Source organism: Colobus angolensis, unplaced genomic scaffold (genome assembly GCF_000951035.1).
Source record: "Colobus angolensis palliatus isolate OR3802 unplaced genomic scaffold, Cang.pa_1.0 Scaffold5, whole genome shotgun sequence".
In the NCBI taxonomy this organism is placed as follows: domain Eukaryota; kingdom Metazoa; phylum Chordata; class Mammalia; order Primates; family Cercopithecidae; genus Colobus; species Colobus angolensis.
The window spans coordinates 19,357,355-19,378,175 of NW_012118487.1; the positions used below are offsets into that span (position 1 = coordinate 19,357,355).

At 39.0% G+C, this 20,821-nt stretch overlaps 1 protein-coding gene across 1 annotated transcript in view; it reads left to right on the forward strand.

Annotated features, from left to right (window-relative positions):
- Positions 1-20,821, forward strand: part of DDX60L (DEAD (Asp-Glu-Ala-Asp) box polypeptide 60-like) — a 118,716-nt gene that overhangs the window by 31,878 nt on the left and 66,017 nt on the right. The window contains exons 10-17 of the mRNA XM_011959644.1: positions 334-489; positions 8,576-8,681; positions 9,120-9,235; positions 10,777-10,937; positions 14,099-14,357; positions 17,654-17,820; positions 18,761-18,907; positions 19,514-19,663. Coding sequence (XP_011815034.1) covers positions 334-489; positions 8,576-8,681; positions 9,120-9,235; positions 10,777-10,937; positions 14,099-14,357; positions 17,654-17,820; positions 18,761-18,907; positions 19,514-19,663 — 1,262 coding nt within the window. The remainder of the gene's footprint in view (positions 1-333; positions 490-8,575; positions 8,682-9,119; positions 9,236-10,776; positions 10,938-14,098; positions 14,358-17,653; positions 17,821-18,760; positions 18,908-19,513; positions 19,664-20,821) is intronic.

Genomic DNA, 20,821 nt, shown 5'->3' on the forward strand with positions numbered 1-20,821 from the left:
TTTTTTTTTAGCGGGGAAGGGTATCTCAGTACGTTGCCCAGATGGCCTTGAACTCTTGGGCTCAAGTGATCCTCCTGCTTCAGCCTCCTGAGTAGCTGGAACCACAGGCCCATGTCACAGGAACTGGCTCTGCATTATATTTAAAGAGAAAATGACTTTAAAAAACTACTGTCATAGTGTCATGACTAATTTTCATGCAAATGTGTAACTCACTCTAAGTTTCCATATCTGATCATCTTCCCAGAGTTCTATGAATTTATTCAAAAAAGATGCTCTGTGTGTGTCTGCATGTATATGACTTTTAAGATTTTAATATTTTTTATTGTAATACAGAACCACATTTGAATTTGGGAGATTCCATTAGGAGGGATTATGAGCACCTGTGGGATGTTGTGTCACACCTGGTTAAAGAATTTGATGTTGGAAAGTGTTTTCCTCTGAGAACAACAAGAAGACCTTTCCTTGGACAAAAGAAATCAGTCATTCAAGGTATTAAATGGGTAAATTAAAGTGGAACAAAAGCATGTTTTTCCTGAACAACTTTTAGAAGCTCTAATAATTCAATTGTTCCAAGTGTAAATAATTTTCCTTCACTGTGCTTTCTTGTTTACCGCTTAATTGAGGTTTAAGATACATATAATAATGTGGTTAAAGTAAACCAGTGTGCACAGTAAAGTCTGGTGAAATTTTACACAGATATATACATCTGTGTGATAACCACCCAGATCAAGAGAGAGGCCATTTCCAGTACCTCAAGAGAAAGTTCGTCGTGCCACTTCCCAATCCATCCTCCCCCTCCTGTCATCTCTTTCACAGACTTCAATACAATTTCTTAGTTTTGTCTGCTTTGAACTTTGTTGGGATGGAATCGTATAGTGTATATTCTATTTTTTTTCCTGTCAGTATAATGTCTGAGACATTCCTGCCTGTTGTATTTACCATTATGCTTAAAAGTTATTGCTGTGGACTGTCTCTTTGTAAGAATATATTACACTCTGTCCATTTGGAGCATTTCCTAACTATTGGCGATTAAATTGTTGAAGAAGCAGTAAAATGATTACAAAGCTGCTGATGGATATGAAGGAGGAACTAATGAATGCTGTGGAAACTAAAGATTAAGAGACACAACCCAGTCTGGAAAGGTTGACCTCTCTGAAGAAGTGAAGAGAAGTGGAATGAGTCATGGTCTGAAGGATGAGTAATAGCTGGGGGAAGGGAAGAGCAAAAGGTTTTCCAGAGGGGCACAGTACTTTAGAATTCCCCAGGGAGCTGAGATATGTTTATTGTGACCGGAGAGGAGAAAAGCTGATGAAACTGAGTAGGGGGTACTTGTTGGCTCTGTTAAGGACTTAGGAAATTGTAAGAGTAATGAGAAGTAATTGAAGGGTAAAACTGTTATGAATATTCTTACATATAACTTTAGGTAGATATATGCATTTATTCACTTCAAGTATATACATAGAAATGCAGCTTTGTGAACTACTGTCCAAATATTTTCTAAAGTGGTAGTTCCAAGTTAAACTCCTACCTTCCATGTGGGCATTTTGGAGTTTTAGAATTGCTTCCCAGCCTTGTCAATCTCTTTTTTTTGAATGAGACAGAGTGTCACATTAGCCCAGGCTGGAGTGCAGAGGCACCGTCATAGCTCACTGTAACCTTGAACTCCTGGCCTCAAGCAAACCTTCCACCCTGCCTCCCAAACTGCTGGGATTACAGGTGTATGCCCAGCCTATTGTTAGTCTTTTTTATTTTGGCCATTCTGATGGGTGCGTGGAGGTAGCTCATTGTGGTTTTAATTTGCATTTTCTTGGACTTTTCATCTGTTATTGGCCATTTGAATATCCTCTTGTGAAATGCCTGCTTATCTTTTGTCTGTTTATAAAATACAGGTCATGAGTATTTCACAAGTCTGTGATTGATCTTGAATTTACTTTCGTATGGTGTGAGAGGGGTTATTTCTTCACCCTCTGTTCTCTTTCATAAGTTTATCCTTGATCCTTGTTTATCCTTGAACCAATATAAAAGTTGATTATGGTAGTTCTGTAAGAAACTTTGGTTTTGGTAGTGTAAGTGCTCCAACTTTGTTCTTTTGAAGATTGTTTAGTTTATTCTGAGTCCTTTGCATTTTCATTTACATTTTATAATTGGCTTGTTAATTTGTAATAATAACTTGCTGACATGTTGATTATTGTCATATTGAGTCGAAGACCCTTTTGGGAAGTGTATCAGTTAGGTTTCTACCAGATAAACAGAACTAGTAGGATACATCTATTAAGAGATTTATTGCAGGGAATTGCCTTACCTGATTATAGGGACTGGCTCGGCAAGTCCAAAATTTATAGGGCAAGTCTTAAGGAAGGAGAGGCTGGAACTTTGGGGCATGAGCTGAAGCTGCAGGTCACAGGTGGAATTTATTCTACTTCAGGGAAACCTCAATTCTACACTCAGGGACTTTGAGATGATTGGATCAGGCTCATCTAGATTATCTAGGATAGTCTTCTTTACCTAAAGTAAATTGATTGTAGTCTTTAAGCCCATCTACAAATACCTTTACAACAACAACAACCAGATTTCTGTTTGATTGGATAACTACGGAACTATAGGCTAATGAAGTTGACACCTAAAACTGACCATTTCAGTCTACCTCTTGTCATCTGAGCACCCATATACATATCCTTAAACCATACTTAATTTCCCAATAAAGGCACTAACAAAATCACACTTGTGCTTGACGTGATACAACTATCCTGCATACCACCAACAGCATGTTAACTCTTCCTTCAAAAGATAATGCTAAGTTCTTGGGCAATTTTCATTCTTCTGCTTTGATATCCTGTAACCTAATACTGTGATACAAAGCATACTTTTATGACTACATTGTACGTAAACTGATAAAAGAAGAAAACAAAAATGTCTGCTTAATATATATATTTTCAAGACAAAATAAGGAAGAAATGCCCCTAACTATTACAGTCCTCATTTCTGCAACTGGTCACATGGTCATAGCTGGTATTTATGACTGCCTCCTCCTCCCATTACCTATTCCCTACACCCTGTGCACTAGCAAGCACCTAAGCTGGTCATGGTTCTTTGCCTGAGGTCCTTCTTTTCCAGGGCCGCTGTCACAAAGCACCACAAGCTGGTGGCTTACAGCAACAGAAGTTTATTCTCTTACAGGTCTAGAGGTTAATGTCTGAAATCAAATTGTCTACAAAATTGGTTTCTTGTGGAGGGTCTGATTTAAAAGCCAAACTGTTAATGGAAAAACTAAACTTTGTAAAATATTTCAAAGAGGTTTATTCTGAGCTATATGGGTGACTGTGGCCTGGGGAAAACACAATCCCAAGAAGTCGTGAGTAAGTGGCCCTGAGGTGGTTGGGTTACAGTTTGCTTTTATACATTTCAGGGGGCAGGAGTTACAGGCAAAGACATAAATCAATACATGGGAGGCATACACTGACCCCAAAAGGCAGGATATCTTGAAGCAGGGGCTTGCAGATTATAGGTAGATTTGGAGATGATTTCATTTGCAATTGTTTAAAGGAACAAAGCTTTGTGTAAAAACTTGGGGCCAGGCACTGTGTCTCAGGCCTGTAATCCCAGGACTTTGGGAGGCCGAGGTAGGCAGATCACAAGGTCAGGAGATCAAGACCATCTGTCTAACAGTGAAATCCCGTCTCTACTAAAAATGCAAAAAATTATCTGGGCATGGTGGCGCGTGCCTGTAATCCCAGCTACTTGGGAGGCAGAGGCAGGAGAATCACTTGAACCTGGGAGGCAGAGGGTGCAGTGAGCTGAGATCGCGCCACTGCACTCCAGCCTGGGTGACAGATTGAGACTCCATCTCAAAAAACAAAACAAACAAACAAATAAACAAAAAACTTGGAGTCAGCAGAAGGGTTTAAGTTAAGACCAGGAGTCTGCTCATCATCATGTGATGTTCTGCCAGAGTCAAGTTATCAGAGCAAGTCATGGTATACTGAGTCATAGTGGCCTGTAGGGCGCATGATGTCACCTTTGGCATGGCCTTAGGTCTTGTTCATGATCTTATTGCCACAAAGAGTCTGTTCTGTCAGTCTTGCAATCTCTATTTTCACATGAATGCTAGTCAGTTTTTGTGTCTAAACTGCAAAAGGGAGAGGGGTATAGTGAGGCCTATCCGACTTCCCTTTGCATCGTGGCTCAGAACTCGGTTTTAAAGGTTTCTCTGGAGTAACCTTGGCCATTAGGGGGTCCATTCAGTTAGTTGTGGGGGGTGGGCTTTGGATTTTATTTTAAGTTTACAATCCCATGCCTCTCTCTCAGCTTCTGGCGGCTGCTGGCAATCCTTGGTGTTCCTTGGCTTGTAGATGCATCGCTTTCATCTCTGCCTCCCCCTTTACATAGTGTTTTCCTTCTCTCTGTGTGTTCCCTCTGGGTCTGTGTGCAAGATTCTCTGTTCTTATAAGAACAGCAGTTATTACATTAGGCCTCACCCTAATCCAGAATAACCTTATCTTAACTTGATTTCGTCTGCAAAGACCCTATTTCAAAATAAGGTCACATTCACAGATAGCGGTAATTAGGACTTGAACATGTCTCTTCAAAGAACACAGTCCAATCCAATCCTTTGTCCCTTAAGGGTATGGACCCATAGAGTACTGTTTGCATTGGGTTGTTGTAGTTTTCCATGGACATTAATCACATGGCATGGTAGTACGAAGGGATGTACTACAGGATCCTTAAGGGATCGCCTGAATTCTGGACACACTTTTTCTTCCCCCTCCATTGAGTAGTAGCAGCCCAATGTCCCCTTGAGAATCAGGATCAATCACAGCAGCCAGCACAATAACCCTTTCCTTTGCCTGTTGATTCAGAGGCACAAGGAATTCAAAACGGCAAGATGGCAGTCCTAACTTCTAGTTCAACAGAATCATTGTGTCTCCTGGTGGAAACATTCCTCTCTTTGGAACTAAGATCTCTAAACAGAGCATAGGGTTGCCAGAACAGAAAGCAGAAATTTTGCTAGCATATCACTTAGGGGTAATAGTTTGTGGAGTCATCCCTTTTCTATCCCTGGAATCCTGAATTTGTGAATTATGCCTATAATTCACAAACAGCACTATATATTGGACACTAATTCAGAGCAGTTACAGCCTTCTGGAGAATGTTGCCCCAGCCTTCAAAGTATTTCCACCTAGCTCACACTGTAACTGTGTCTCTAAAAGGCTGTTAGACTATTCTACTGAGGCAACTGCTTCAGGATGATGGAGAATGTGGTAAGACCTGTGCATTCCATGAACATAGACCCACCGCCACACCTCATTTGCTGTAAAGTGAGCTCCTCGATCAGAAACCATATTGTGTGAAACACCAAGATTGTGGATAAGGGTTCTGTAAGTCCAAGGATGGTGTTTTTGGCAGAAGCATTGCATGCAGGGAGGTAACTATGTCCAGGGTAACTGTCTATTCCAGAGGGAATGACACCTTTCGTGAGGGAAGCAATCTAATATAATCAGCCTGCAATTGTGTCAGCCTGGACATGTTGCAGGGCCTTCTCTTATTCTTGGCTCCAATAAGAACTAGCAGCTTTTCAGGTCACTTGATAAATAAGCCAGAATAGCACACCTAAGTGAGAAATATGTTGCCTTCCAAATTCACAAAGGCCCACCAGGCATTATACTCTATTTTTTATTATAGGAGGGGGCCAGGTGCAACAACTTCCCTTCTCCTAAGAAAGGATATCTTGCTATGCCCCCCACAACTGGACTCCTACAAGTTTTGCAGAGGTGGAACATCCTTGAATTTTTGTTTCATTCGTTTTCCACCATCAACAAATTTTGCTGAGATGGAAATTATCTGAATTTTTGCTGAATTTATTTCCCATCTTTGACATACAAATGTCTTATTGGTATGTCGAGTAGTGTCCACTTTTTATTCACTGGATCCGAGCAGCGTAATATCAACTATGTGATGGACTAGTGAGATACTTTGTGGAAGAAAAAATTTTCTTCCAGAAAAATTCCCTGGGGGCTAAATTATGACATAGGGTTAGGGTAGGACAGTGAAGGTGTATTTTTCTCACCTTCCCAGCTGAAAGTAAAGGGTTCCTGGTGGTCTTTATTAACAGGAATGGAGAAAAAAAGCATTTGCCAGCTCGATAGCTGCATACCAGGTACCAGGAGTTGTATTATTTTGCTCAAACAACGAAACCAACCCTGGAACAGCAGCTGCAGTTGGAGTCATCATAGGGTTAAATTTACAGGAATCTACTGGCAGTTTCTAGAATCCGTCTGTCTTTCTGCATAGGCCAAATAGTCACGTTGAATGTGGATGTGAGGAAAATCACCACTCCTGTATTGTTCAAGTCCTTAATGGTGGCATTAATCTCTGCAATCCCTCCAGGAATGCGGTATTACTTTTGGCTTACGATTTTTCTAAGTATAGACAGTTCTAGTGGATACCATAAGCCCTCGTTCCATAGGTCAGGGAACCAACCTGGGGATTTGTTGAGTCGCCGAGTATGTCTGTCCCAGTTACACATTCTGAAACTGGTGAAATAACCACACAGTAGATTCAGGGACCGACTGTGAGATGAACTTGAGAGAAAACTTCATGAGTCACCTGACGCTCCACAAGCCCTTACTGACTGGGGGGTGGGAAGTTGGGGGCACAGTGACATTTTGGATCGCCTGGAATTAGTGCCAGTTCAGAATCGGTATCCAGTAATCCCCTGAAGTCAGATGATTTCCCCTTCTCCAGTGGACAGTCACTCTGATAAATAGCAGTAGGTCCCTTTGAGGAAGACTGAAGAAAGATGAACAGTATGAGTTTGGGCAGTGGAGCAGGGTCCTTCTTCAAAGGGTCTCAGCCTTCTCTCCAATCAAGGGATTCTGGGTCTGGAACGGGGCTTAAGTTTAAGAACTGATTAGGAGCCGTGACTGGTGATTTAAATTAGGCATTTGTTCACTTTCGTTAGAACTCTTTCTCTTGTACAGATCAATTTAGAATTTAGTGGAATGCTCATCTATTGTTTTTCTCTAGGAACACTAAGACCAGCTGGCCAATGCCGTAGGTTTCTGTGAATCAGACTATTCAGGTTACTGCTTTGACTTTGCCATCCATTATGGTAACCATAACTACCTTATCTTTAGTGATTAAGTGCTGCCACTTGGCCCTTGGCACCCCAGGATTGAATTATCCCTGTTGCATTTAGGGAACCCAGTTTGCTGGTAGCATTTCCCACTGCAATTTCTGACTTACACAGTAGAGTAACCATGGAGCTATTCCAGAATTCTGGGGTTCCCCTTACAATTTTATTTCTCATAGTTGTGGTGGAAGGTGTGTCCTCTGCACCCTTATGGGTTGAGTGAGCAGATCTTACATGAGAAGTCACTCTGACCTTCCAATCTTTCTAAGCCTTTGGATACCTTAGGTCAATCACATGTCCATTTGGAGTTTCAGAAGCAGATAACAGAGACATCAGAGGAATAAATATCCATAGATAATGACTGAAAATAATTTTTTTTCTGATTTGATGAAAGACACAAATACCTGGAGTTAGGATGCAGAAATGAGTCTCATATAGGACATACACATATACACATTCACGCATCTATGCACACAACACACACACACACACACACCCAACTAGATACATTATAGTGTAACCACAGCATACCAGAAACAAAGTTCTCTTAAGAATTAGAAAGAAAACAGTTACCTACAAAGACATAAAAGTTAAATTGCTAGTAGACTTCTCCACAATAACAGTGAAAGCAAGATGGTAATGAAATAATATCTTTTAAGTAATGAGACAAAATAATGGTTGTTGGGGGATAGTGTAACCAGCGTAAGTATAACTTATGAATGAGGAAATAATATAGATATTTTCAGATGCATGAGAACTGAGTTAACTAGCATCATATCCTCATTAAAAATATTTATATATGATACAATTCAGGAAGAAGGAAATAGTCCCAGGGGAAAGTGAGAGATGCAAGAGGAATGCAGGTGGGAATTGTGGATACATTGGCAGAAGGATATTGCCCAGAATTTAGGAATGAGGAAGGAGAAGGATTGTATTTTTTCATCTATAGTTTTGAACAAAGCTAAATTTAAAAATTCTCTAGTCAAAGCTAAATTTAAAAATTACTCTAAAGAGTATTTGGTGATACATAAAATACTTTTATTATTAATTTTTTCCTATTTTTGTCATTTTCATGGAGACTTTTATGTAGGTGAATTCTGAGTGATGCTTCTTTTTTCAAGTGCTGTTATTACTATACTGTGACTCATTATTCATATTTTGAAATAATAAAAAAGAATAAGTATTTGGAAATGGAAAACCTACCTGTTCACCTATCTAGTGATCTGTTACCATCTACATACATATGTAAATGGCTATATACTAATTTTTAATATACTGGCTTGCTATAACATGTTTGCTTTGAGGAATATCTCATTTGGAAGCTCTAACTTGGTAAACTTTAATAAAATTTATGTAAAATATTGTGCATTTGAAATTTTAAAAATAATGTTCAAAATTCATATTGGATAGTTACACCTTTCCTCTCAAATTTGTATTTGTTTTCAGAAATCTCCTTGGAAAAGATGCCTAGTGTGGGTTTTGTTCCAATGACTTCTTCTGTAATTGATGAATTTGTTGGAGATATGATGAAGGATTTGCCTATTTTAAAGAGGTATAGAGTTAACGAAGTACCTGATTTAGTGCCATTAACTCTAAAATACTAGTGAAATGAATGACTCATCAAAATGTCTATGTAATATATCATATCAGGATATGGTAAATTCTATATAATGTGACTATAATACATTTAAGTGATTGTAACATCTAGTATGGCAATATGATTTGAACACTACTATATAAAAATCTATGTTATTTTGAACATATAATAAAATTACTTCAGCTATAAAGTTTACTACATAATTGTTGATATGGATGTGACTGTTACAAGAATGACAGAAATTCAGGGGTTTTATGTCTCTGAGATTTTGTGACCCATATTATATCACAAAAATAGAAAAAGAGATTTTTTGATATCTATATTATAGCCTGAAGTTTGTGCTAAAATTAGAAAAACCTAAAATTTTTAAAAAATTATTATTTATTTTTACAGTGATGATCCAGTTGTTCCTTCACAGTTTAAAGAAAAGACATCTGAGGAACTTTTGCACTGGCATGCTCAAAGACTCCTTAGTGACGACTATGACAGGATCAAATGTCACATTGATGGTGAGCTCTGTAACCACAATAAAATAGAGCTTGTACAAATTGCCTTTGCTGCTCTTTTTATTAACAGTGAAAAGGCATTACACATTATATTTTGAATGAGATCTATCTATATATTATATATAATACAATATTTTGAATGAGATCTCTATATACAATATATACTATATATACACATGTATATATACACACATACTATATGTATATACAATTGAAGAGGCACTGTAGGAAGCATGCTGTCTGAAAAAAATCCCACTATATTATCTGGTGTGCATATGTACGTATGCATGCAGATATATCTGTTAATTCAAATAGACATTTATTAATCTTTTAAGGACGTACATATGCATGGTATTGTCATGAAAATATCAGATGCTGTTTAAGTGGGAAAGATAGTTGATGGTTTTAGGAATCTGTCTATACCTTGAAGTAAATATGCTGATACAGCCATAGTCTTCCTAAAATTTTAGCTCTTTTCCTGCTAAACTATTGTCTAGTTGATTGCATGCTGCCAAGTACCAGCATAATTGTGCCCATGAAAACTCAGTAATGAGGAGGGGTTGAATCTGCAAAAAGTAAAGCCATGAAACAATTAAAAATGGGTCGTAAGGAAAGAAATTCATAGATCTTTTCTTCCTGGGTCATTCTTTTAGTGTCTTTCTCCAGTCTCATGTTGATTTCCACCCTTTTCAGAACTAGTAAAACTTTTCAGAAGGATGTAGAAATAAGTCAAGTAAGCATGCCAAGTGCATATAAGAAGAAGTCTGTTTATTTAAGTGTCTTCCAAGATTCTGCATGGTGTGCTTCCAGAGTGGTTTGATTTGTGATCACATACACAAACACAGAAAAGGCAACAACATCCAAAACAACAAAATGCCAGCTTATTTATTATATCTTTTACGTTCATAAAGAGTGTTCCTAGGTCTCAAGTGAGTCTAACCTTGCTTCCTGGAATTTTCTGTCATTTGAATTTTTGCATGGTGTAAGATAATTGGTATCAGCATCTGTGAGCTGTAAGCTCCTAAATATTTGTGACCAGAAGTAGAGGTTTTCCTTTTTAGGAATGCAAACAGAATGTTTTAGGTCTGGGGTCAACAACCTTTTTCTGAAAGGTCTAAGTAATAAATATTTTAGGCTTTGCCAACCAAGAGACAAAACTTGAGAGCATGATGTGGGTACTAATACAGTCATTTAGAGTGTAACCAATTACAAAAAATGTACTGATCAGATGTGACCATGTGGACCTAGTTTGTAGACCATTGTTCTAGGTGAATGTGCTATTATACTGTCCCCAACCTGCCTCTTCTTCTCTTCTCCTGCCAAATGACAGGGGCAATGTCCATGCACTTGGAGCGGGACATTAGCAGAGCTTTGTCTTCTCTCTTCTTCAAATAATATAGGGAATTGTTTTGTCAGCATATGGTAGTCTGATTTCATTGGCAAATACTGAATTATTATTCTGGAGTCAAAAAAATAATGTGTGGGTACACATATATAACAATATTTTAAAATACACGTTTACATTTTAAGTCTTTCTATTTCAGAACAATCTAGAGATCCTCATGTTCTTGATTTCCTGAAAAAGAGTCGGGATTATCAGCAATTTTATGGGAAATCATTAGAATCAATCTCTACAAAAGTCATTGTAACTGAAACTACTCAACCAAAGGAGGATTCCAGTGGTGCCAGTGGTAAAATGTTACAGGTAGATCTCATATATTTTACCTAATTTTTTCTTTGATGTTGTTTTGCTTTCTTTAGGCTCATATTTGTCTCTAGAGGTGTCTTCCATGCTCTTCTTTCTCATATTTGCTAACTGTCTTAGTCCATTCTCATATTGCTAGAAAGATATACCTGAGATTGGGTAATTTATAAAGAAAAAAGGTTTAATTGGCTTACAGTTCTGCAGGCTGTACAGGAAGCATGGTGGCATCAGCTCCTGGGCCTCGGGGAACTTCTTTAATTTTTTTTTTTTTTTTGAGACGGAGTTTTGCTTGTTGCACAGGCTGGAGTGCAGTGGCGCGATCTCAGCTCACTGCACCCTTCACCTCCTGGGTTCAGGCAATTCTTCTGTCTCAACCTCCTAAGTAGTTGGGATTACAAGCACCCACCACCATGCCCAGCGAATTCTTGGTATTTTTAGTGACCACAGGTTTTCATCCTGTTGGCCAGGCTGATCTCGAACTCCTGACCTCAGGTGATCCACCCACCTCAGCCTCCCAAAGTGCTGGGATTACAGGTGTGAGCGACTGCACCCAGCTTTCAAGGAACTTACAATCATGACAGAAGACAAAGGAGGAGACAGCACTTCACATGACTGGAGTAGGAGGAAATGTTGGGGAGGTGCTACATACTTTTAAACAACCAGATCTTGCACAAGTCACTCATTCACTATCATGAGAACAGCACCGAGTGGGATGGTGTTAAACCATTTATCAGAAACCCCCTCCCCATGATGCAGTCACCTCCCATCAGGCCCTGCTTCCAATGCTGGGGATTACAATTCTACATAAGATTTGGTGGGGCCACAGACCTAAATCATATCACTTGCAAATGAGTTATTTCACTTGCTTGCCATTAGAAATTCTAAGAAGATTACATAAAATCTAGTATTCTATCCTTTTTAGAATAAGAAAAGATAGATTTTTCTGATAACAAACTTAAAGCATTAAAGGATTACAAGCTTGAATTTAGAAAAGTCAAATTTAAGTTAAAAGAAATGTTTGTGATCTGGGTCCAGTGGCTCACACCTGTAATTCCAGCACTTTGGGAGGCTGAGGTGGGCAGATCACCTGAGGTCAGGAGTTCAACACCAGCCTGGCCAGCCAATGTGGCAAAACCCCATCTCCTCTAAAAATACAAAAATTAGCTGGGCATTGTGGTGGGTGCCTGTAATCCCAGCTACTCAGCAGGCTGAGGCAGGAGAATTGCTTGAACCTAGGAGGCGGAGGTTGCAGTGAGCCAAGATCATGTCACTGCACTCCAGCCTGGGTGATAGAGCAAGACTCTGTCTCAAAAAAAAAAAAAAAAAAAAAATTCATGTATTAGTTTAATTATAGTGAAAATCTTTTTTACATAGAGGTGGCAAAAATAGGCCTAAAATTTCCATCAGCTTTATTATTTTGCCTGATTTTTGAAAACTGTCTATGTTTTTAAGTCATTTATGCCATTAATCTGTCCTGGACTTTTGTTTATATTAAAGGTAAGACCAGCTCTTCTTGAAAGGGTGGGAATCCTCCATACCTATTTTCTTTTTCTTCCTGGCTTTACCCTAGACCATGCTTGTTTACAAACTTAGAATCCCTATAATTAAAAAAATAAATAAATAAAAAGGTAATGTGGAAAAGTATCAGGTAACACAAATGATAGTGTTTATGACTGAACAAATGGTAGATTTTATGGCTCTGCTTGGGGAGGTACTACTTTGCGATCATTCTTCATCAGAGGGGATTTCATTAGGCTTCAGTACTTCTCTCTTGGCCTCATGGATGGGAATTAAGGAAAGGCATTTATTTGCTTTGGTAAATCCCCTTCCTGAGGTCAACCATGCTAAATACGTGAAAGAGCACAAACCAAGCTATTGATGACTGATGGCACTTATCATGGCTGCCTTACCCTAATTGGAGTAGGAAAGGGAATGTTTTTGGAGAATGAAACATAAAAGCCCCAGAAGGAAAAGATCCAAAACATGAAAACATTTCTCTTTCCCACTAATGTCAGAAAATTCTTAATCAGAGATCTAGAGTCTTCCTTTTCCTTGCCAGACCATGAATTCATTAACCAGGCTGAAGTTGCAAAGGCTACAAGGAAATCTTATATATCAGTGAGAGGATACCTCCTCAAAGCCATTCTAGATAACAGTTATCACTAATTACACTGTAGGTTTCTTAGCACTGCTGGTAGGTCTCTCTCCTAGAGCTATTTAAGGGCCCATCCAGCCACAGAACACATGCTTTCAACTGTAGAGGCTCCACCTCAGCCCACAGTCCTAACCTCCTCTGGGCTGAGGGTGGCCAGGTGGGGCTGGCTCAGGCAAAGGTCCAGGCTTGACTTCAAGCATAAGGATCAAAGTGAATACAGCATCCTGAAGCAACCACCTTCTGCAGCTCTTGTGCAAGGGCCTTACCCAGCTGAGCCCTTTGCCAAGCCCTGTGCCCAAGGCTGGCCCCTGGGGCCCAGGCTGTGCACCTCTGCTTCTTTGGTAGCGCCAATTGTGGGGCCAGGAAGCGATGCGAGCTTGCTCAGTTCTGTTATGTTGATAGCATGAGGCCTAGGAGCAGCCTCTACACTGAAATAGAAGCAAAATGGGAATTAAATGTTTGATCTAGTTAGGGGAGGGGTGGGAAAAATTACCACCCCACTAAGTGTGTGTGATTCCTCCATTTTCCAGTGGCATTTCTGTTTTTTTCCCCACATTGACTAATTGTCTGCTTAGACCGTTGGTGTTTTTCAACATGAGTCTCCAAAGAGTGAGCGGGATCTGAGAGGCCCAAAATGCTTTGTGGGGTGGAGAATGAATAAATTAATTAAGTTCCAGATCTCCAAGAAGCTCTCCTAAAATCAAGCTCAGTGGCTACTCTTTCTCTTCTTTGTTTTCTTCCATTTACTCCTTTATTAATAATCTACACCATTTAGAAATCTAGAAAATCTTCTGCAGTAAGAGGCAATTTACATTTATATTGAAGTTTAAGTAGGTTTGCATCACACAGACTTTAATTTTAAGACAAGACGTTAAGAATTCTTGCCTGTGCAAGAGTAGAATGATGGCCAGAGTCCTCAGTAAATGCACAAAACATAGTCTTATTAGTGAAATGTTGTAATGGAATTTTCCCACTTGTTTCATATGTTCCTTTTATTATTGAGCAGAATACCAAACCCTCCCAAATTACCAAAAAGAAGAAGAAGAAGAAAAAGTCATTTCTCAAAGAAGACCAGAACAAAGATCAGCAAAAGGATGATCTGCTGTTTTCTATTGAAGAGGAGATGAAGACGAATTTACATTCTGGAATAAGGAAATTGGAAGAATATTTGACATCATGTGCAAGTAATTCAGTGAAATTTGGAGTTGAAATGTCAGGATTAATTGCCTGCTTTAAAGCATGGAAAGAACATTGCCGAGGTGAAGGTATGGGACTCCATACTCTATGGATAAAGAGTAGTGATGAAAATATTAATGATGTTAACATATTTACTGAATGCATGGTTGTGCTAAAACTTCGTATAATCCATTGTCTGATTTTATTCTCAATGTGACCCTTTAGGATAGTTACTATTATATTTTGCAGACAAGGAAGTGGAATTGCAGAGGTTAGACAGAGGGTCCCAACAGGGAAAAGACGGCACATTCAAAAAGAAATGAGGAGAGTATAAAGAAAAAACTCTTTCCAAAAGTGTGGAGAGAATTAAGGGGATCAGCAAAGCAAGGTGAGGCTCAGCAGCAGCAACAGGGCCTATCAGAGAAGGAAAGCTGTCAGCAGCAGCGAGATGTGAAGCTGCTGCTGGGAGGTGATTCTCCTTCGGTTTTTCCGTGTTTCTGCCCACCTAGCCAGTAGAGGCATTGACAGATTCACTTCCAGACTATCTTTTTAAGTATGTTTGTATAGTGAACAGGCTTGGAAGGAAGAAATTGTGTTTCTCTCTAGGGCAAAGGCCAAGTTTGTTTACTGTCCAGTTAATAAAGATTACATTTCCTTCCAGGGCAAAGACGTAGGTTTTACCTGAGACTCATTATAAAATATTTTGGTTTTCTAAGTGCAGATTTCCTTAGCTGTGACATAAACCTACGTTGTGTGGTTTCTGCCTGGGCTCTATATCTCCCCCATGGAGCACAAGGGGAACCGACATATACATGATGGTTGTATGGTTTACTGTGCCATGATAATAAAGCCTTTTGTCTCTGACCCAGGAGTCTCATGTCTTTTGCCAGCAACCATGAGACTATGAAAGACTAAATTGCTAACTTGTAAATAGGATGAAATCTCAGCCCTTTCCTAGTTTTTGACAAGAGCAGGGAAGTGGATGGTTGCCAGAATTCCTTGAGAGCCCTAGCTATGGGGGAATAGATGCCCAGTAGCACCTGCAGTCCTAGGTAACGGCGCACAACCATTTCCATACTGTGGGCTGGCAGGGAGGGAACTGGGTTGAAATAGGCCCTGCCTGCCTAGCATTCTAAGTGCTCCCTCAAATTTCTGTGGCTCCCTGTGCCCTCCTGTATCAATGTCTCCAACTGGCAGTAAAGAATGATTTTGGTGAAATATGTAGCAGAAATGATGTGTGCATACTATTTTCAGGTATTACGTCTTCACATGACTTACGGTGTGTGCTTTTATTACTTATTTTCCTGAAGACTGAATTGTGGAAGAGCTAACTAAGGGAAAGAATCAAAAAAACTGAGAAGAGATACGTGATTTTTTTTTTCTTTTCTTTGGGACGGAGTCTCACTGTCGCCCAGGCTGGAGTGCAGTGCAGTGATCTCAGCTCACTGCAACTTCCACCTCCCGGATTCTAGCTTCAAGTGATTCTCCTGCCTCAGCCTCCTGAGTAGCTGGGATTACAGGCAACTGCCACCATGCCTGGCTAATTTTTGTATTTTTAGTCGAGACGGGGTTTTGCCATGTTGGCCAGGCTGGTCTCAAACTCCTGACCTCAGGTGATCCATCTGCCAGGGTGTCCCAAAGTGCTAGGATTACAGGCATGAGCCACTGCGCCCAGCCTGAGATATGTGATTTTGATGCTAGACCAAGCTGACAATTCCTCCTCAAGTTGTGGTTGATCACCCTGTCTTGAGTATCTCCTACTCAGACCCTTTTCATGTGTGGCCACGTGACTCTGTAGTCACGCTCACGTCTCTATTCTACTTCCCAGCAAAGCCAGTACCTCAGTGGGCTGTCAGAGACCATGCTTATTTTCATCTCTAAGCTTTAGCATATGTGTTTTTACTTATCCATGATGCCATATCAGATAGGAATTGCCATTAACTATAAACAGAGATAGGAATTAACAGTGGCTTAAAAAAAATAGTTTATTTCTCTTTCATGTAAAAGAAGTCCAGAGATAGGCAGTTCAGTGTCACTGGGAACTTAGGCTCCGCTATCATCATATTATACCATTTTTAGTGCATGAGTTGTATTCTTAAAGTTATGTCATGAATGCAGTTGGCGACTGATGCTACAGCCGTGATAACTGTATTCCAGAACAAAGTAGAAAGAAGAAGAAAGGGCAAATTTGTACATTCACGCTGTATTTCTTCTATGTAAGGAGCCTTAATCCCAGAAATTCCACCAATTTCTGCTTACTTCTCAATGGCCAAACTTAGTAACAAAACCACACCAAACCACAGAAAGATTAGAAAATGTGAACTTTGAATGGGACATACTGCAGTATCCATTAGTATGGGGATTTATAAGAAAGCATTGGGTGAGAATGGATGTTGAGGAGGTAATGATCAGTTTCTGCTACAGATGTTCTCCTGCTTGTCTTCATTGGCTTAAATTCAGTGTGTCCTTCAAGGCCACCCTCTTGTGGAGTCCTCCCAGCTTCTCCTGCTCACATAACACTGCTTCTATCACTCCATTTGGACCCTGAATTGTAAATCGCTTAGATATTTTACTGATCTGTTTCAACACTAATCCCTTGTTCTCCAATTAGACTGAAGGTTCCTCAATGGTAAGACCTCTGTCTTAAATTTCATTTGTACTTCCTTAAAGCATACATTGGTGGTCTGCATAAGCAGTTACTCAGTAGTATTTGTCAAGAAAGAGGATATTTCTTGACAAAGAGGAAAGAAGATAAAAAGCCCTGACTTTATATGGAATGGTTAGTAGTGGGATAGAGATAAAGAGGTTATATGTGAACAGGAGGTAATAGAAGGGCTTAGGAGAGTCTGGATAGAATGATTGGGATGCAGTGAGGCTGTATCTTAGCCCTCAATAATTGAGGGGTTCCGCTGATGGTTTCATAAATACAAATACTGTATGTGGTCAAGAGTAGGCCTTGATAAATGTTGCTCATGTTTTGGTCAGGCATCTAAAATCATAGGACTTTTTCCTATAAACAAGAGAAGAAGACACAGAAGTAATATGTGGGTTATTATGTTATTTTTCTCTGGAAATGTGTACAGAGCTCAGTTTCAGTGGTTCTTATTTCTGCTGGAAATCACAAAGTTTGTTTCTTTTCTTTTTTGCCTATACTTACCCAGCTATGTCTAAGTTACTTAAGATGATAATTAAATGTGGGTAGATGGAGTATTAATTTAATTTAATCATGAGTTTTAGTTTTTAATGCTCTAAAATCCCCTTTAAGTCAAGTAAAATAGTGAGGTTTAATCAAATGAGGTTAATTGATTAACTCAATGATTGTCATGAGTGATCAAGCAGTTATTTCTAATGTTCTTTATAACAATTTTTTTGTTTCTTTAACAAGGCAAAATTTCAAAAGATTTAAGTATAGCTGTTCAAATGATGAAAAGGATTCATTCACTTCTGGAGAGATACCCAGAAATTTTGGAAGCCGAACATCATCAATATATAGCTAAATGCCTTAAATATTTAGGCTTTAATGATTTGGCAAACTCTTTGGATCCAACTCTGGTAAGAGAACTAGAATTTCTTATACTTTAAATTTTTACTCAATTTTAATACAGAAGAATACTAAGTCTAATAAAGTATCTCACATATAGAGTTATCAATTGAATATGTTTACTCTGATTATAGTTTATAAAATAATAGATTTGAGATTATTTATTAATAACCTAGCTGACAAACTTTGAAGTAAATTAAAATTATAAAATTTGTACAGATGCTTTCTGAAAACAGAAATTAAATACTAGATGATATCCAGATGCCACTTTAAACCCTCCATAATAGGAATGAATCCTATACATAATTCTAGCACTATCTAAAAACTGTAATGTAGTGAGATTGAAGAATGATCTTTAATAGGGTTCCAGGTTCCAATTCCAGGATGAACTTTTTTTAACGTTAACATCTGCTTTTCCCAAGAATAATATTTTAGGTGGTAAAACTCTTCTTACTGAAATATTACACTATTTAAAAGCATAGTAGGCCAGGCATGTTAGCTCATGCCTGTAATCTCAGCACTTTGGAAGGTCAAGGTGAGCAGATCACTTAAGCCCAGGAGTTCAAGACCAGCCTGGGCAACATGACAACACCCTGTCTATACAACACACACACACACACACACACACACACACACACACACACACACACACACACAATATTAACCACAGTTGATGGCATGTGCCTATAGTCCCAGCTACTCAGCCAGGGGGTGGGATAGGGAGTGGTGGGGCTGAGGCAGGAGGATCACTTGCACCCAGGAGTTCAAGGCTACAGTGAGCTATGATCGTGCCACTGCACTCCAGCCTAGGTGACAGAGCGAGACCCTGTCTCAAACAACAACAACAACAAAAGATAGCAAAAATGCCTTGTGCATAGAATGTGCTCAGTGGATATTTAATAAATGTTTATTCAATTTTGAATTTCAAATAATATATGAAAATAATAACAGATGATAGGAGATGACAAAAAGAAGAAATACTCCATTGACATTGGACCAGCTCGGTTTCAACTGCAATACATGGGCCATTACTTGATACGAGATGAAAGAAAAAATCCAGATCCCAGGATCCAGGATTTTATTCCCAACACATGGCAGGTAATGACAACAAACATTGTACTTTTCTAATCAGTGTGACTTCAGAACTTTTCCTTACTGTGTCTCTACATGTTAAATTTTGCATAAACTTCTTAATCTTGTTTAATGCCTTTCCTCTCCTGTGCCTGGAGAATGTAACCAGAGTATGAGAAATCAATCACTTCTTCCCCGTCTTGGCCTCTTTATTTTCACCATCAGTGGAAGTTATACTGATACCTGTTTGTATGTGAAGGCATGCTAATGTGGCATTACTAGTTTTTAGTGCTCAATTTTGGAAATTTCTTTCTGTACTTGCTCAATGAAAATTAGAAAAAGTGTTTTCTAATGGAAAAATATGTTTTACTCAGTCTTGCTTTCTATTTTGCAGAAATGAAACCTTCTCTCTAGGCCAAACTGTAAAACAAAATCTCTTTTCTGAGGGAATGGCATGAGTAATCCAGGCATTTTCCTGAATCCTTCAAGTGTTCACTAGACCTAATCTTCAGGGGTTCAGAGAGTTCCCCCAAAGGTAGCATAATACAGGCACAGGAGACAGAAGGTACAAAGGATACTGTCTGTGTTTTGGTAACATGCTGTTCACTTTCTTGAACGCTTTGTACCCTGCAGCGGGAACTCCTGGATGTGGTGGATAAGAATGAGTCAGCAGTGATTGTTGCCCCAGTGTCAGCAGGAAAAACCTATGCTTCCTACTACTGCATGGAGAAAGTGCTGAGGGAGAGCGATGACGGGGTGGTCGTGTACATTGCACCTGCAAAGGTAGTGCTTGAGTGACTTTCATTTTTTCTTTCATTCCTGAACATCCCTTTGAAAAGAATGCACACGGTCACATTCTAGATCTAATTCACTATTTTATTTAATTTTATTTTAATTTTATTTTTTTGAGACAGAGTCTTGCTCTGTTAATCAGGCCAGAGTACAGTGGCACGATCTCGGCTCACTGCAACCTCCGCCTCCCGTTTTCAAGTGATTCTCCCACCTCAACCTCTTGAGTAGCTGGGATTATAGGCTCCCACTGCCATGCCTGGCTAATTTTTGAATTTTTAGTAGAGATGGGGTTTCACCATGTTAACCAGGCTAGTCTTGAACTCCTGACCTCAGGTGATCCACCCACCTTGGCCTTCTGAAGTGTTGGGATTACAGGTGTGAGCCACTGCACCCGGCCAAGAAACTATTTTTGATATTTTCATTTCGTCTAATATATTAATATTTTCATTTATACCTACTGCAATTATACTTATTTTTAGAAAATATTTCACTATCAAGAATGTAAAAATGATGACTATATAGTTTTTTAAGGATTAATTTTTTTTTTAAATTTACATTTTAAGTTATTTCCCTTTCTCTCTCCCCTTTCCTTTTTTCCTTTTCACTCCCTCCCTTGGAGTGGTATGCTATGATTATAATTATGAAGATTTATGTTTTGCTTTTAATTAATATTGTTTCAGTTAAAAAACACAGACAAGTATATATGACTTCCATTTCCAGCAATATGGCCATATAGGTCAACAGAGAAATCTCTTTGTGTAAAATATCTGAAATGCTGGATAAGAGACACCAAACATCTTTTTATATAATTATAGTTAAGCTCAAAACAATAGAAGGGGAATCCTAGAGGCTGAAACATTTAAGAGAAGGCCACATGGACTCTTTGCCTCTTTTAGGCGACAAGTTGCAGGAGCTTAAATAAGAAATGATTCTGACAAGCACAGACAGACAGAGCACTAGGAGGATCCCAGGCAGAGCAATGGTGGTATACCTGGAATCATGAACTTTCAATAGAAAGTCAATGAAAATAGAAAATATTGATTTTCAATAGAAAGTCGTTCATTTGCCCATTATCACCATGTACACAATATGTAATCTCTATCTATCTATCTCGTGTGTGTGTGTGTGTGTGTGTGTGTAAAATCAAGG